The 19,824-nt window shown below is 38.3% G+C and overlaps 1 protein-coding gene across 1 annotated transcript in view; it reads left to right on the top strand.

The window, feature by feature from the left end:
* Positions 1 to 19,824, top strand: part of LOC138353166 (transient receptor potential cation channel subfamily M member-like 2) — a 176,785-nt gene that overhangs the window by 144,922 nt on the left and 12,039 nt on the right. Inside the window, exons 7-9 of the mRNA XM_069306033.1 lie at positions 3,125 to 3,226; positions 12,649 to 12,761; positions 19,035 to 19,154. Coding sequence (XP_069162134.1) covers positions 3,125 to 3,226; positions 12,649 to 12,761; positions 19,035 to 19,154 — 335 coding nt within the window. The remainder of the gene's footprint in view (positions 1 to 3,124; positions 3,227 to 12,648; positions 12,762 to 19,034; positions 19,155 to 19,824) is intronic.

Raw genomic sequence — 19,824 nt, 5'->3', positions numbered from 1 at the left:
AGATGGCGCAGTTTAAAAAAAAAAAAAAAACATGTTTTTTTTTCCCTCTCACAGGTGAGGCATGTATACAGTATGTATATAAAAACACTCGCCTATTCAAATTCAGTGTTGTGTAAAAATTTAAAAGCAATCGGTAAAGAGGTTTCGAAGATTTCCCCAACGTGAAAAACACACGAAAAACACAGCTTTTCAAAAAAATCATGATTTTTCCCGTCAACAACGTGACATCTATATAGTATGCATATAAAAACCCGCTCGGATGCGAATGGAATGTTGTGTGAAAATTTCAAAGCAATTGGTGAAGCGATTTTAGCAATTTTGAGCAAAGGAACATTTCCATTTTTATTTATATAGACAGCATGTGTGTTGCTCTTACATGCAACAGATGGTGTTGTTTTTCAAGAAAAGCATAGTTTTACCTGTAACAGGTGTGCCATCTATACTTATAAAATCAAAATGAACGGTATGGTAATAAACACAGCTCAATTCCAACACAATGTCACACAAAATAATTTAATATATAATAAAATAAATCGAAATCTATGAAAATAAAATTTATCAATGCAATTGGAAACACCGAAATGGAATTCGTGACATATTTAGTATAGCGTGGATGTGCTGTTATGTGCAACAGATGGCGCTGTTTTTCTAAAAAAGCATGTTTTTTCCCCGACACAGGTGAGTCATGCATATAGTAGATATATAAAAAGACGCGCCTATTCGAATGCAACGTTATGTCAAAATTTAAAAGCAATTGGTAAAGAGGTTTCAAAGATTTCCCTCACTTGAAAAACACATGAAAAAACACAGTTTTTCAGTAAAGCATGTTTTTTTTACCGTCACGGACGTGACATCTATAGAGTGTGTATATAAAAACCTTGCCGGATGCGAAAGGAACATTGTGTGAAAATTTCAAAGCAATCGGTGAAGAACTTTTGGAGATTAGCCATTTTGAACAAACGAACATTTCCATTTTTATTTATATATATATTTAATGTGACGAGAAATGTAGGTGTTAATGCAGTCTTCTCTATGGCTGGTGTAAATGCCAATCACATTAAAGAAAATAGAGAATCAAAATGTTGACTGGTTGGCGGTTGTCTCCTGTGGTAAAGTGAAAGGGAAAAACACGCAAAACAAGTCTTATAAATAATGAACTTTAATTTACTTTAAACAAATATAAACAAAATAAAGATAATTCCTTGGCTATGTACAGTGCGGATCAAAATATATACAAAGACAAAACACAATATAAAATAAAATAATGATTACGTTACTCTACAATAAGCAAGACAAAAATTTGTTAAAGGTGCTGAGACTGGTGGGCTGGCTGAAACCTCTACTAATATACAGGACGTATGCTTAGATAGAAGCGTCAGCTCGAGAGCACAAGAATATTCTGAGGCCAACTGCTCGTGCGAGACTATATGTAGACGATGCAGATGGCGCTGAAGTCGCATGAAGTCGCTGATTCACTAATGGGGAGAGTGTTGGTTTGAAGTGGTCGTTTGGTGATCGACGAGGTGGTGCGCCGACAGCGATGGAGGGGGGTGAAGAGAATAGTGTACCCACTGTAGAGACGTCTGCTATTCCACTTATATACTATTCTTGAATGTGGTATCATGATGTTGCAGAAGTGTAAAAGTAATGCGATGTAGGAAGGAGCAGGCTAAATCTCTCTTGAAAAAGATTACTGTCACAATAGCCAGAACGCACTTCTTGGCCTACTATGCAAGGCTCAATTTGCCTAATAGGACGAGTATTTTTTTTATTTTCAATAAATTGTTTCCAATTGGTTTATTTTAAACATTATTATTATTATATTATATTAAGAACATGAATTATTAATTTAGTTTTGATTGTTTAGGTTAGGTTAAGAAAGGTTAGGTTAGGTTAGGTTGGGTAGGTTAGGTTCGGTCAAATATCTACGTTAGTTTTACCTCAAGCATTAACTAATTAACTCATACATAATGAAATGGATAGCTTTATCATTTCATAAGAAAAAAATTATAAAGACATTGTAATTCAGGAAAACTTGGCTTATTAAGCAAATCGGACCTTGCATAGAAGGCCAAGAACTGTGTTCTGGCTACTAGGTACATTATATATATATATATATATATATATATATATATATATATATATATATATATATATATATATATATATATATATATATATATATATGTCGTACCTAGTAGCCAGAACGCACTTTTCAGCCTACTATGCAAGGCCCGATTTGCCTAATAAGCCACGTTTTCCTGAATTAATATATTTTGTCTAATTTTTTTCTTATGAAATGATAAAGCTACCCATTTCATTATGTATGAGGTAATTTTTTTTTATTGGAGTTAAAATTAACGTAGATATATGACCGAACCTAACCAACCCTACCTAACCTAACCTAACCTATCTTTATAGGTTAGGTTAGGTTAGGTAGCCGAAAAAGTTAGGTTAGGTTAGGTTAGGTTAGGTAGGTTAGGTAGTCGAAAAACAATTAATTCATGAAAACTTGGCTTATTAGGCAAATCGGGCTTTGCATAGTAGGCTGAGAAGTGCGTTCTGGCTACTAGGTACGACATATATATATATATATATATATATATATATATATATATATATATATATATATATATATATATATATATATATATATATATATATATATATATATATATAGAATGATACACAGTACAATATAATATATCACCACCTGATATCATACCCCTGACTATGAGTATTACATCCTCACAATATAAGGTATAGCACCACCAATTAACCAACAATAGCCTAAATTACTTAACATCATATTAATAGACATATAATAATACACATGAACATAATATTGTATACAAGATATAACAAAATCAATCTATACTTGTTGTACAATGACCTTAATGAATGATCACAGCGTATACAAATATTCTAGTATATGCTGGATCATGACAGGTTGTTGTCGATGGAGGAAGTAAAGCACCAACAAACATGATGGTTGGTATCGTTAATAGAGGCAGCAAAGCATTAATAAACATGATGGTAGGTATCATCACAAGGAATAAAGGGTCAATAAAAGTAACGGCTATAAGTATAGCAATAATAAACATAATGGTTGTTGTTGTTACAGGCAGTAAAGTCTACTGGGGCGGTGGTCATGACTGGAGGACTTCACGCTGGCATCATGCGCTGTGTTGGTGATGCTCTCAACAAGGCACAGCTCATCGTCAAGGTGATGTTGCGCGCGCGCGCGCCTGTGTGTGTATTCACCTATTTGTACTCACCTATTTGTGCTTGCAGGATCGAGCACTGACTCTTGGATCCCGCCTTTCTAGCCATCGGTTGTTTACAGCAATGACTCCTGTCCCATTTCCCTATCTTACCTAGTTTTAAAATTATGAATAGAGTTTGCTTCAACAACCTGTTCCTTAAGTGCATTCCATTTTTCCACTACCCTCACGCTAAAAAAATAGTTCCTAACATCTCTTTGGATCATCTGAGTTTCCAGCTTCCACCCATGTCCCCTCGTTCTGTTGCAATTACGTGTGAACATTTCATGTATCTCCACTTTGTCAAGTCCCCTGAGTATTTATATGTTTCTATCATATCTCCTCTCTCCCTTCTTTTTCCCTGTTGTCATAAGGTTCAGTTCTTTCAGGCGCTCTTCATATCCCATCCCTCGTAACTCCGGGACAAGCCTCGTCGCAAACTTCTGAACCTTTTCCAGTTTCCTTATGTATTTCTTCAGGTGGGGACTCCATGATGGTGCGGCATACTCTAAGACTGGTCTCACGTAGGCAGTGTAAAGTGCCCTAAAAGCCTCCTCACTTAGGTTTCTCAATGACGTTCTAACTTTCGTGTGTGTGTGTGCGTGTTTGTGTGTGTACATACGTGTGTGTGTGTGTGTGTGTGTGTTTTTGAGTGTGTCTGAGTGAGTGTTTGAGTATGATGGTGTTTGGGTGAGTGTGTAATGGAGGTGTTTGGAGGAGTGAATGTGTTATGGTGATGTTTCGGTGAGTGTGTGTGTGTGTGTGTGTGTGTGTGTGTGTGTGTGTGTGTGTGTGTGTGTGTGTGTGTGTGTGTGTGTGTGTGTGTGTGTGTGTGTGTGTGTGTGTGTGAACTCACCAATTAATGTCTCTGGGATCGAGCTTTAGCTCTTGGGTCCCACCTTTCTAGCTGCTGGCTGTCTAATGTTGTTACACCCCATGCATCTGGATAAGGTTCATATTGTCGTACAGTTGTAAATCATATAAAATGGGTTCACAATTATTATACAAAAAAATGTCTAGGGAAGTAAAACACAACTGTTTAAATAACAACATCAATATACTGTATGAAGGTGAACAACTGCACACAACATAGAAAAAGCATCCTGAAATATGTTTATAACAAAAGGGGGGTGAAATAATACCTCTAAGCGCTGGTAAATGACTAATACTATGCAAGATAGATGGCATATATCATGAATAGCGATCTGACTAAACTCAATATCAACGACAATGAATATAAACAGTTACCAAACAGACTTATCAATGTCACATGTCCAACCATCTGCATGACGCCTCCCCACTCTTTTATGTGTGGCGTCCACACAGTTACCATAATATATTAGACACAAATTCATTCAAACACTCTGGCAAGCTGAGAATTATTACTCGAAACACATATATAAACATTATAATGTGCACTTAGCATAATACACAAAAATAATTCAGTAATATAAGTACAATACAAAAATATAATTCAAGGGTTGGTCAATGATGCTAACTTGGTCATGACGCTCACACCACCGCTGATGACGAAACTTCCTCATATGGTCATGTCCACCAAAACACACTATACTGACTCCTCTCAATCATGATAAACCCACAAGATATATTAAAGAATTCTATCAATAATGACACATGAGAGCATGATAATATTGCATAACAAAATACTAATATAGTAAAACCTAACAATATCATCCCACCAATATACTGAGGGGGTGAAAATCTTTTATTATTTCACACTTAATTCTTAGTAAGAATCAGGTAATTAACTGATTCATAACATCCTTCCACCTCCTAAAGATAAATATAATTAATTTAAGATTAATTGTATTATTTACTAATTGTAAGTATAGTATTAACTACTCAACCACTCAGGATAAATACATAAAACAAGAAACTAAAAGTAAACACATCAAAATATATTTCAGAACATTCTACATTATGTTACGTCAATTAGGAATCCCCTGGATAAAGCATCTGCAACAACATTCTTCCTACCAGGAACTTGTTTAGTGAGTAAATTAAACTATTTTAGTATTAAAGACCACCTTAGGACTCTCTGGGTTTTACACTTCATTGAATTTATGAAATTTAATGAGTTATGATCAGTGAACACATCTACTCTATAACCTGACAGGTAAGTTTCAATTTTTTACAAGCCAATCTAAGATAAAGGGCTTCTTTCTCCACAACAGAATAATTATTTTGAGCTTTATCAAACTTACATGAGAAGTAATGTACAGGATGATCTACATTATCAGATCCTACTTGGAAAAGAACAGCACCAGCTCTAGATCAGAAGTGTCTATATGCATAATGAACGGCTTGTCATATTGTGGACTAGCTAACACAGGTGAAGTTGAAATAATTCTATTAAATCCTTGAAAATAGTTCTGACACTCCTGCGTCCCCTTGAACTTTACACCTTTTCTTAAAACATTAGTTAAAGGTGCAGCCACTGTGGAAAAGTTCTTAAATAACGTCTGTAATAAGCACACATCCCAATGAATCTATGCATTGCTTTCTTATTGGTTAATACTTAGTAATCAACGATTGCTTGGATCTTGTCTTGCAAGGATACTATCTTGCCTTGCCCGACTTCATGACCCAAGTAAATTATCGTTTCTTTAGCCTAGCTACATTTACTCACATTTACGGTAAATATTGCATGTTGCAATACCTCAAATAATTTCTTCAAACTTGAAATAGCTTCCCAACACTTATTGTAAATCACAATATCATCTAAGTAAGATCTGCAACCTGGCACATCTTTTAGTAAGGAATTCATTGATTTTTTAAAAGTCGCAGGATCATTTCTCAATCCGAATGGCATAACAATATATTCAAAAGCTCCATCAGGAGTGATAAAAGCTGTCACTTCTCTTGCATAGTCAGTCAGGGGTATCTAGTGGTATACCTTAGAATGATAAAATTTAGATACAAAGTTAGCATGGCCAATCAGGTCAATACATTCTATTAATAAAGGTAAAGGAAATACATCAACCACTTACCTTATTCAGCTTTCTATAGTCTACAACTAAGCACCATTTACTATCAGGTTTCGGTACCAATAAACGAGGAGAACTCCAGGAATTCTGGCTTGGTCGAAGAAAATTAACTTCCTGTTTGATGATACGACGTTTTTCTGGAGTCACTTGGTAAGGGTCTAATCGAATTGGAGTTGCCTCGAGCAGTTGGACATCATGCGAAATGAGGAGTGTCTGAGTGGGAACCTCCTTAAACAGGCTGGAATACGTCCCTAACATGACCTGGAACTCTTCTCTCTGCTCATCCTGCAAATGACATAGCAACTCTCCCCCGGAACTGGAATTAAATAAAGGGGGATTAACATCTTTCCCTACAACAAAGGTCTCCTCAGGTGTTAACTCCCCATGAACAAAACAAGCAACAATACTGGGACCACAATAAGCCTTTAACACAATCACCGTCTGACGCGATTGCTAAGGATTACATACTTTATAAGACAAATCATCTAGTCGCTCTAAAACTGAATATAGTCCCTTAAATCTGTTTGACATTGAAGTCCCCTTATGAGGCTTCAATACCAGCGCCAAATCACCAACCTCAAAAGATCTGAGTTATGGCTTGAACTTCTTATTAAGTCTCTCCTTCATTACCTGTTGAACTCAGATGTTGTAATGCCAACTCCTTTGTACGACGCAACTTCCTCCTCACATCCTTTAGGTACTTGCCACTCTGCCTAGCTGACACATCTCCAAGCATTTTCTCGTGTAGCAATTTTAATGGTCATCTTGCCTGGTGTCCAAAGACAAGATCAAAAGGAGATCCTCTTCTGACACTGGTGATGGTAAGGGCTATATTTATGTTTGATACAAAAAGATTCACAAGAAGTTTGAAATATCTTAAGACAAAAATTGCTTCCATTATCTTATTAATGATATGTGGCATACCAAATAATGAAAAAAATCGTTACAAGTGTTATATGAGGGTAGCAGCTCTAATGTTACATAAGGTATATTTTTTTAAACCTGATAATCATTCACATGAGAGTAAACATGAACATACTCCCAGATTTAGTTCGGTGTTTATTTAGCTCAAGAATGACGAAGAGGCCATTGTAGAGAAATGGAAACGATTGAACTAAAGCTACAAGAGTTACACAAATCCCAGGAGAGGCAAAATGCCTTTAGTTAAATAGAGAGAAATCCGAAATATTCTTTCTAATATGAAAATAAAGTTAAAAAATCACATCTAGTATCTGGTCCCTGCAAAACGGAGATGGAACGTTCACTGACGACAACAAAGAAATGAGCAAAATACTGAAGAATCAATATGACTCTTATTTCCAGCCAGCCACTAAACACACTGAAGATTGACAATCCAAATGAATTTTTCATATATGTGATGCCAACATCAAATCATAAATCAGATGTCGCCCTATTCCCCACTGGATTTTAAAGAAGCCATAGACAGTAGGTCTATGCACTCTGCATCAGGCCCTGACTCTTGGAACTCTATATTTATCAAGAACTGTAAAAAAACGCTATCGCAAGCCCTTCACATTCTTTGGAGACAGAGCCTAAATACTGGCGTTATCCCTGACATACCAAAAACAGCAGAGATAGCACCAATACATAAAGGAGGAAATAAGGAAGAGGCAAAAAATTACAGACCGATAGCACTAACATCACATATCATAAAAAACTTTGAATGAATCCTAAGAAGTAAGATCACAAAATACATGGAATCACAGCATCTCCATAACCCTGAACAACATGTTTCAGAAAAGGGCGCTCTTGCCTATCACAGTTTCTACACCACTATAATATGGCATTAGATGCCATGGAAGACAAACAAAACACTGATGTTATTTACACAGATTTTGCAAAAGTTTTCGACAAATGTGACCATAGTGTAATTGTACACCAAAATGCGTTGAAAAGGAACTACCGGCAAAATAGGCAGATGGATCTAGAATTTCCTGACTAACAGAACCCAATGTGTAATAGTAAACAAAATAAAATCTGGTCCATAAACCATGAGTACCTCTTTCCCTCAGGGAACTGTCCTTCCTCCAGTACTTTTTCTCATCCTCTTATCGGACATAGAAAAGGACTCAATCTATAGTTCTGTATCATCCTTTGCAGATGACACTAGGAACTTTACGAGAGAAGACAACATAGAGGACATGGCAAACCTCCAGTCAGATGTAAATTAGGTCTTTCTATGGGCTTCAGAAAATAGTATTGTGTTTATCGAAGATAAGTTCCAGCTCCTGTGCTATGGAAAATAATGAAAATATAAAAACTGAAACCATGTACAAAACGCAGTCAAATCATAACATACAATGGAAAGGCAATGTTAAGGATTTGGGTGTACTCATGTCAGAAGACTTTACCTTATTAAAAGAACACAATAAAGTAGCTGTCATATATGCACGGAAAATGACAGGTTGGATATCAAGAACCATTTAAACCAGAGATACTATACGGATGATGGTACTTTTCAAAACTGCTTACCTGAAGAGCGTGCAGAGAACCTTTACTGCTATCTGACCACATCCTTTTTGAATTGGGGCCTGTAGAAAAAAGTACAAATTTCATAATACATATTGTAAATACCTTGATGACCTCCCATCAGGTCATCATGGGCAACTTGTAATACTTGCTATCGATACTCACTGGGTACAACGAACTGGGTCCTAGTCTCACAATCATCTGATAAGGAAGTTCCTGCAGGTCTCCATCATCTCATCAGACGTCGATCGTCGAGGTAGAAACCTGTACTTTCATCCAAGGTAGCAATAGAAGTTGCCACCTTGGATGAGAGTACGGGTTTGTTATGCAGAAGTTGCTTCTGCATAACACTCAGCTAAACTTGGATCAGTACCCAGCAACTCACTGAAGGTCTGGGACTCAACAGCTGGAGCGAGCGGGCATGTAACTGGAACATGGGTCTCCTCTTCCACACCTTCCACTTGTTCGGAATAAATCAGGGCCATGGCACCAGCCTCACTCTCGACATCCGACTCAGTAAGGAATGTATCCTCAAGGTCCACCTCCAACTTCCTGTCTGATGGGGTCCTGGCCTTGGGAACATCCACCTTGGTAGTATCACGATTAACCTCACCCTTCTTACCCATTGATCTGGTCACAACACATGTTGGATAAGTGACACGATCCTCTGCATCCAGTTGAGGCCGAACACAACTAGGGTTGGTAAACATGATAAGACACTCTGTACCAATAACTTGACACTTGTCAAAATCGTTACCGACAGTAATGGCAACCCCAGGGATGGGCAACTGCTTACTTACTCCTACAGTGCACCAATCTGGTGTAAAGGTTGACTTCAGGTTAACTTTAATTAATGGCACTTGCTGGACATTTCTCCCAATACCTTTCAGTAACACCTCCTCATCAGTGTCCTTTGTTCTAACATCAGCAAGAACATGTTGAGAAATTAGAGATGGGAAGCACCAGTATCCCTCAGTAACTGTACTGGCTTCCAGCTCCCACTGGTACATAGAAGTTCACCTGGAAACATGTACGGTTTAAAGTCAGTCACTGGGACACAATTAGAATCAGTTACTTGCATCCCCTTTCTCATAATCAGACCGGTAGGTCTCAACTCAGGGTGCACAGTAAACAGGAATTAACTATAAGACCTTTTCTCTTGCAATGCATGCAATATCTGCTAGTGGTCGAAACTGTCGAGCAAACTGCAGGTTTAGGAACTACATTGCTTGGGTGTTGCAACCTCATCTGAGGTTTCTCAAACTTGGATTTTACAGGAGAAGAAAAATATGTGAGTAACCGGTGCAACGGGTTTCGTCTGGAAAACACGAGGTTTATGAACATATTATACTCTTAGTGTTATAATTATTAGAATGTGCTTTGAATCGCACCTCAGTAAGTAACTCATATTCATTTATTTATATACAAGAAGATACTTTGGGTTTATGAGAGTATATAGCATTAATGTTTTTACATGCTTGTAAAGCCACTAGCACTCATAGCATTTTGGGCAGGTCCTTAATACAACAGATAGTTTTAAGTAGATAATTGGGAGCAAAATTTAAACTAATGTTTACAGGTACAATGTAATTTTTTTTTACAAAGATTAGTAGGTACATTAAAGTCAAATTTGAGAGTTATCAATTGGTAAATTGCAGCATAATTTGAGGATTATTTAAAAGTGTAGTGCAGTAAAATATGCGTTCAATATAACAACCATGATATAAGGTGATATCAATGATTAGAATGGTAAAATTGTATGACTTAGGTACAAATATTGGGGGATTGGATAGCATTAGATACAGTGCGAGTTTAAAACACTAGATAGGAACTATGAAGATGAAATTAGGTACTCTTTGGTTTTATTTTTGAATACGACAAACGTTGAACAGCTTTTCAATTCGTTAGGGGGTGAGTTCCATAGACTAGGTCCTTTTATTTGCATAGAGGGTTTACACAGATTAAGTTTAACTCTGGGGATATCAAAGAGATATTTATTTCTGGTGTGATGATTATGGGTTCTATTACATCTGTCCAGGAAGAGTTTCAGAACAGGGTTTGCATTTAAGAACAGGGTTTTGTGAATGTAAATTTCACAACAGAATGGGCTGAGTGAGTTTACGTTTAGCATGTTTAGGGATTTAAACCGAGGCTGAGTGTTGTCTAAAAGCAGAGTTTGTTATTGTTCTGATAGAAGATTTTTGGTGGGTGATAATGGGCTTGAGGTAGTTTGCAGTGGTTGAACACCATGCACAGATATACGTGCATGGTGATTAGTGCGTTGTATAGTGAGAGAAGATCAGAGTTTGGAACATAATATATGATTGTAGAGAGTATAGCAACCGCTTTTGAGAATCTTGGTTATGTGTTGTATGTGAGTGCTAAAGTTGAGTGTCTTGTCTATTTATAGGCCAAGGAACTCTCCATCATTTTTATTGTTGATGTTAACATTGTTTATCTGAAGTTGAATTGTATTTGTTAATTTGCTTCCAAGTAAGATGTAGTAGATCTTTTTTATATTTAGTGTTAGTTTGTTGATTGACATCCATAAGTGGACTTTTTATTAATTCATTATTTATAACATTATTTCAAGTGTGTGGGTTGGGGTCTGAGTAGATGAGGGTACTGCCATCAGCAAACAATATAGTTTAGGAATGTCAAAGATATTAGGCAGATCATTGATGTATATAAGAAATAGCAGAGGTCCTAGAAAGCGGCCCTGTGGCACAACAATGATTAATTGTAGAGTGGGAAAAGTTATATCATTGATGGCTACATATTGGTGTCTGTCACTAAAATAGGATCGGATATATTTCAGGGCAAGGCCCCGTATTCCATGATGGTGAAGTTTAAGTAAGAGATAGTTATGGTTAACAGTATCGAAGGTTTTTTTTCCAGGTCAATGAAAAGTCCAAATTGAAACTCATTTTTGTCAAGAGCTGAGTAGATTATATCAAGCAGAATAATAATTTCATCGTTGGTACTCTTTTGGGAGTGGAAGCCAAACTGACAGGAACTTAGTATGTTGAATTTTACCAGGTAGGAGTAGAGCTGTTTGTATAAAAAAATTTCAAATTTTTTTGATAATATTGGTAGATGGTCTGTATAATATTGGTCTGTAATTGTTTATGTCTGCCGGAATGCCTCCTTCATGAACTAGCGTTACTCATGCCTTTTTAAGAATATCAGGGAAGGTATGATACTCTAGAGATTTATTGAATAGTAGAGCTATGGGAGGCACAGGGCATGGGATGCACTCTTGTATACCATGGATGGTACTTCACTAATGTTCCCAGCTTTGATTTTTAGTGAGTGAATGATGGACACAACATCTGTCGGGCTGCCTGGTGAAAGTAGAAGAGAGTTTGGGTAGTTGCCTGAAAGATATGTGACAACATGTGTCTGAGTCTGTGAGGTTTTCCTGGCAAGGTTAGCACCAACCGATGAAAAGAATTAAATTCAAAAGCTATTAAATTCAGTTGGTGTTTGTAAATCTGTTGCAGGTGTATAACCATCCTTGGAGAGTTTTATCTGGTTATGTGAATGTTATAATGAGCATAAACGGAACCCGCCCAGTAACGGCCAACTGAGAGAGTGGGTATAAACAAGACCCGCTCAGTAACGACCAACAGAGAGTGTGGGATATAATCGGGACCCCTCTCATTAACGGCCAACAGAAAGGGTGGGTATGTACGGGGCCCACCCATTAAGAACCAACAGAGAGAGTGGGTATAAACGGAACCCGCCCAGTAACGGCCAACAGAGAGGGTGAGTATAAACGGGACGTGGCCACTAAAGGCCAACAGATAGGGTGGATGTAAATGGGACCCGCCCAGTCCATCTTTTGTGCTCCAAAAATATATGCTTTTTCGATGGTTGTATTACAGAGAGAAGAGGGTGAGAGGCAGGGGGCCAGGTGCCTGGGGGTGGCCGCCTGGGGCCACACCGACCAGACACACAGTCTCATCAACAAGGACATCAACACCCCGGCCTGTGTCAGGTAATTAACGTTTCTTATATAGTTATCAGTTCAGTTACAAAAGTCCCAACAACATTCAACATTCATTATCATTCAACACAGTGATAAGAATTTGATTCATAGATAAAGTTTACTGTCAGGGGTAACTTTAGTATTACTTGATATACTAGTTTTATGGTGTTAGTAGCCTCATACAGGTTCTCGTAGGCGTCCCCTCACAATGTTCTCGTAGTCATACCCTCACAAGGCTTCTCGTAGCCATACCCTCACAAGGCTTCTCGTAGTCATACCCTCACAATGGTTTTCGTAGCCATACCATCACAATTATATACCAAAATAATATAACATACCTATACAGTATTGTATAGGTATTTAATATACCTATATAATACTATCTAGCCGTAGCCGTGACTATATACCCTCGGGATGGTCATAGTAACCATATGACCATAGTAATCTCGTAGACATAACCTCACAATGGTTCTGGTGGCAATGCTCTCACAATGGTTCTGGTGGCAATGCTCTCACAATGGTTCTGGTGGCAATGGTCTCACAATGGTTCTGGTGGCAATGCTCGCACAATGGTTCTGGTGGCAATGCTCTCACAATGGTTCTGGTGGCAATGCTCGCACAATGGTTCTGGTAGCAATGCTCTCACAATGGTTCTGATGGCAATGCTCTCACAATGGTTCTGGTGGCAATGCTCTCACAATGGTTCTGGTGGCAATGCTCTCACAATGGTTCTGGTGGCAATGCTCTCACAATGGTTCTGGTAGCTGTTACTAACCTTACTTTCAGTGAAGGTTAGTTCTTATTATAAACTGTTGGTGGACACTTTAGAGAATGTTTTCTTGAAATAAATCTGCAGCTGATACCTGGGAGGCCACAAGTCACCAGTAATACTCCGCCAAGCAAAGTAGTACCTTCTCAGCTAGAGATTGTTTAGGTACCGGACGATGTGTACCGGAAAAGCCACACTATGTGAAGGAAAAATGAACTCAATCAAAAAGCATGCATGGGGAATATGGTAAATGAAGTCAATAAAAGGTTCGATTGGAAATATAATGAATAAAGTATTAATTAAGGGGCGATGACGCTAGAGTGGCGGACGCCATCTTTAAATTGAGGGGAGGTGGAATGTTGCCGACCAGAACTTGTTTACTGAGGGTTTTTCTCCGACTGAACAGTCAGATTAGCCATTATATATATATATATATATATATATATATATATATATATATATATATATATATATATATATATATATATATATATATGTCGTACCTAGTAGCCAGAACTCACTTCTCAGCCTACTATTCAAGGCCCGATTTGCCTAATAAGCCAAGTTTTCCTGAATTAATATATTTACTATAATTTTTTTCTTATGAAATGATAAAGCAACCCTTTTCTCTATGTATGAGGTCAATTTTTTTTTATTGGAGTTAAAATTAACGTAGATATATGACCGAACCTAAACAACCCTACCTAACCTAACCTAACCTATATTTATAGGTAAGGTTAGGTTAGGTAGCCAAAAAAAGCTAAGTTAGGTTAGGTTAGGTAGGTTAGGTAGACGAAAAAACATTAATTCATAAAAACTTGGCTTATTAGGCAAATCGGGCCTTGAATAGTAGGCCGAGAAGTGCGTTCTGGCTATTAGGTACGACATATATATATATATATATATATATATATATATATATATATATATATATATATATATATATATATATATATATATATATATATATATATATATATATATCACACTCCAGAAGTGACTCGAACCCATACTGCCAGGAGCAACACAACTGGTATGTACAGGACGCCTTAATCCGCTTGACTATCACGATCGGACAAAAGGAAGTGATAGCCGAAGCTATTTGAACCACTTCCCCGCCGGCACTCGGATAGTAATCTTGTGCATAGCATTTTATCAAATCACCTCATTCTTTTGAGCACGCGTGAGGAATACAAATGCGAACAAGCCTGAATGATCCCCAAGATTATATGCAACTGAAAACTCGCACCCCAGAAGTGAAAATTAATGCACACCCCAGAAGTTGTGCATTAATTGACAGCCAATTAATGCACAACTATATTCTACCCACTTCAAGACTCTGCTCCAATATAGAAACATCAAGAAATATGGGCCAATAGGCCCTCTGCAATTACTTCCATTCATACCTTCAATACCCATTGTTTCGTGTTCTATCCTGTGTTGAAAGTTTTGTTCACCTCATCCAAAACTGTCGTAACATATCACCTCACACAAAATGCGGGTATAAAATGAAAAATGAAAGCTGTTTAAATCATAGCATAAGTAAGAACTCTGTTTAGTGTTTGCAGGTAATAGTTGTGTGTGTGTAAACTAAAAGTCTTTGAAAATGTAATAAGTTATTACGAAACGCGTTCAAGTGTCGCGTCAGACTAGAAATAAAAATGAATTTTGGAGAATTGATTTTTCAATTACCATCAACAGTGAAAAGAAACATAAGAAAGATAGAGAAAATTCGTGTTAGAATTAATAATCTTACTTTTTCGATCATATTTAATAATATATGTCTACAGGAAAGACTGCTACCAAAATATATATATATATATATATATATATATATATATATATATATATATATATATATATATATATTGTGACGGTAACGCTTTGGTGTTCGGCTGTTTCAAAAGCTAGGGGTATGGCCTCGTCACATAAAGAAACAAAAAGAGAAAAATATGGAACTTTCATCTGTGGTAAGGTAATGGGAAGACACACAAAACACAAGTAAATTTAACAATGAAATTTTAATTACGTTAGAAAAGCAAAACATGAATAAAAATGGACATAAGTGTAACATAAGTCAATCAAACAAAATAATAAGAATAATCACTGGCAAAATAAAAAGTTACGTTAAGACAGGTGAGTAATATACAAGGAGATATATGGTTGCAGGAATATTGGCTTTAAGCTGCCACCTCTCTTAGTACACGTAAGCCAGGGCTTAGTCTACAAATGAGACGTGTTAACTTGTGGAAAGCACGAGATATTCTGAGGGCTGTAGGTCGTGGTGGCCTCAGACATCAGGTAGTGTGGCGGGTGGAGGAAGCAGGTGCGACGGCACCAGCCAATCAGCGATGAGCAGGCGACGGACAGGTAGTTTGGTGGTTGGAGTGGTGGAGGTGGAGCAGGTGTTCCCGGTGCTAAATACGTTTGCTCTCTGGGCAAACCTTGGTGTTGTATTTGTTGGATATTTCTTCCATATTAGTTGAATAGGGACGTACTTAGGAGGGAAGAGCAGGCTCAATCTCTCTTGAAGGAGATTATCGTCACAATATATATATATATATATATATATATATATATATATATATATATATATATATATATATATATATATATATATATATATATATATATATATATATATATATATATATATATATATATATATATATATATGAATGTGTGTGTGTGTGTGTGTCACCGGTTGACAGGTGTGGTGGGTTTGTGCACAGTTCCAGGTTTGGGACTGAGCGCAATAGGGTATCCAGAACCCGTTTGCTAGTTTTATTCATCAAGTTGTTACCTTCAGATTGACCTTGAGTTGTAAGGCGTACAATTATGGCCATATGTTAGAGTGCACTTTATACATATAAATAAGTGTCTTTTGTACTTATCTGTTTACCTACTCCCTGATAACCCCTTGGTTCAAGTAAAAGCCTCTATTTCCCTTGACAAGATTTAAAAGTTATTATCCCCCCCCCCAATTCGAGACAGTAGTCATACTCTCATAATGGTTCTGGTAGCCATACCCTCACAATGGTTTTGATAGCAATACACTCACAATCGATCTAGTAGAAATACCCTCACAATGTTTCTAGTAGCAATACATCACATTGGTTCTTGTAGTAATAAAATCACATTGATTCTGGTAGCAATACAATCACATTGGTTCAGGTAGCAACCCAATCACATTGGTTCAGGTAGCAATACAATCACATTGGTTCTGGAAGAAATAAAATCACATTGGTTCTGGTAGCAATACAATCACTTTGGTTCTGGAAGCAATACAATCACATCGGTTCAGGTAGCAATACAATCACTTTGGTTCTGGAAGCAATATAATCACATTGGTTCTGGTAGCAATACAATCACATTGGTTCTGGTAGCAATACAATCACATTGGTTCTGGTAGCAATACAATCACATTGGTTCTGGAAGCAATTCAATCACATCGGTTCGGGTAGCAATACAATCACATTGGTTCAGGTAGCAATATAATCACATTGGTTCTGGTAGCAATACAATCATATTGGTTCTGGAAGCAATGCAATTGCATTGGTTCAGGTAGCAATACAATCACATTGGTTCTGGTACCAATACATTTACATTGGTTCAGGTAGCAATACAATCAAATTGGTTCAGGTAGCAATACAGTCAAATTGGTTCTGGAAGCAATGCAATTTCATTGGTTCTGATAGCAATACAATCACATTGGTTCAGAAAGCAATACAATCACATTGGTTCAGGTAGCAGTATAATCACATTGGCTTAGGTAACAATGTAATCACATTGGTTCTGGTAGCAATACAATTACATTGGTTCAGGTAGCCATACCCTCAGCATGGTCTAGTAGCCATACCCTCAGCATAGTCTAGTAGCCTTACCCTCAGGATGGTTAATAGCTATACCCTCAGGATGGTCTAGTAGCAATATCCTCAGGATGGTCTAGTAGCCATACCCTTAGGATAGTCCTAGTAGCCATACCCTCAGGATGGTCTAGTCGCCATACCCTTAGGATAGTCCTAGTAGCCATACCCTCAGGATGGTCTAGTCGCCATACCCTTAGGATAGTCCTAGTAGCCATACCCTCAGGATGGTCTAGTCGCCATACCCTTAGGATAGTCCTAGTAGCCATACCCTCAGGATGGTTCTTGTAGCCTTGTCCTCAGGATGGTCTAATAACCATACCCTTAAGATGGGTATAGTAACTATACCATCAGGATGATCTAGTAAGAAAGTAGTGTAATTGAGGACAACAACCGTGTGCAGTTTTTTGGTTTGTAATGATGCAGAACAATTGCATTCATGATCGTGCAAGGGGATCTGGTGTAATGATGTAATTGCAATGCAATTGCATCATTACATAGTATTGAAAATTAAATATTGCAGTATTAAAGTGAATGAAATTAAACAGGAAAATTGTAAGGTTTTGGGCACAAGACAAAAAATTTCGTATAGAGAAATGTTAAAAAAAAGTATCTTATTTTGAATCTATGTTCTAAAAGAATTTTTTCATCTGTACATTTTATAGCAGGTATGATGTTCCTTTCGGGTAGGAGTTTCCTTTTCGGGTAGAAGGTTCATTTCGAGTAGAGGTTTCCTTTTCGAGTAGAAGGTTCATTTCGGGTAGGGGTTTCCTTTTCGGGTAGAAGGTTCATTTCGGGTAAGAGTTTTCTTTTCAGGTAGGATGTTCCTGTCAGGTAGGTTTCACTATATATCGTATAGAGTAATGATAAGAGGAATAACAAAATAAATAGTAAATAGAGAGAGCTTGAGTATTAGACTTAGGTTAGTAATGAATAGTAAGAAAGATATATAGTGAGTATTATTAGGTGGTATTTATGAAATTTAGAGAGTGCAGTTAAGCATTTCATCGCAAGCATGAAATAACAATTAATGGTGATAAATGATAAATTCGTCGACTTCCATAGTCCTAATAACCCTATTTTTAGGATATTCTCTAGTAACCATACACACACATAATAGTCTTAGTAGCCATACCCTCAGGATAGACCTAGTGACTATATACCCTCAGGATAGACCTAGTGACTATATACCCTCAGGATAGACCTAGTGACTATATACCCTCAGGATAGACCTAGTGACTATATACCCTCAGGATAGACCTAGTGACTATATACCCTCTGGATAGTCATAGTAACCATATCCTCAGAATAGTCCTGGTAACCATATTTTCAGAATGGTCCTTGTAACCACACGCTCAAGATGGTTGTAGTAACAATACATTCAGGATGGTCCTAGTGGCCGCACCCTCAGAATAGTCATGGTAATATTACTTGCAGGATGGTCATGGTAACCATACCCTCAGGATGGTCTTATTAACTATACCCACAGGATGGACTTAGAGAGCATACCCTCAGGATTATCCTAGTAACCATACCCACAAGATAGTTCCATAATTTATTGAACCTTTACTGATGACATAATAAATTTTCTCTGTGTTTATACTATTACCTCTCCAAGCGTTACCTTGGTCCTCCACTCTCCCTCAGGTACAGGGTGAAGGAGAAGGTGGTCCTTGAGGCTCCTCTCTCCCTCAACAGAGACCACACTCACTTCCTCCTGGTCGACGACGGTCACAGGAACCGCTTTGAAGGCATCGACGATTTCAGGTCAGCAAGCCACCTCCTCCTTCAACAAAAGGCAGTCTACACCTCCTCCTCCTCCAGCACTTTCAGCAAGCCACCTCGTGCTTCAGCACTTGCTGCTAGCCACCGCCTCCTCCAGCACTTGCAGCTAGCCACCGCCTCCTCCAGCACTTGCTGCTAGCCACCACCTCCTCCAGCACTTGCAGCTAGCCACCGCCTCCTCCAGCACTTGCTGCTAGCCACCACCTCCTCCAGCACTTGCTGCTAGCCACCGCCTCCTCCAGCACTTGCTGCTAGCCACCACCTCCTCCAGCACTTGCTGCTAGCCACCGCCTCCTCCAGCACTTGCTGCTAGCCACCGCCTCCTCCAGCACTTGCTGCTAGCCACCACCTCCTCCAGCACTTGCAGCTAGCCACCGCCTCCTCCAGCACTTGCTGCTAGCCACCACCTCCTCCAGCACTTGCAGCTAGCCACCGCCTCCTCCAGCACTTGCTGCTAGCCACCACCTCCTCCAGCACTTGCAGCTAGCCACCGCCTTCTCCAGCACTTGCTGCTAGCCACCGCCTCCTCCAGCACTTGCTGCTAGCCACCACCTCCTCCAGCACTTGCTGCTAGCCACCGCCTCCTCCAGCACTTCCTGCTAGCCACCGCCTCCTCCATCACTTGCAGCTAGCCACCGCCTCCTCCAGCACT

This window comes from Procambarus clarkii, chromosome 56 (assembly GCF_040958095.1).
Source record: "Procambarus clarkii isolate CNS0578487 chromosome 56, FALCON_Pclarkii_2.0, whole genome shotgun sequence".
NCBI classification, from domain to species: Eukaryota; Metazoa; Arthropoda; class Malacostraca; order Decapoda; family Cambaridae; genus Procambarus; species Procambarus clarkii.
The sequence above is the reverse complement of the archived record's forward strand: the minus strand, read 5'-3'. Positions and strand labels throughout refer to the sequence as shown.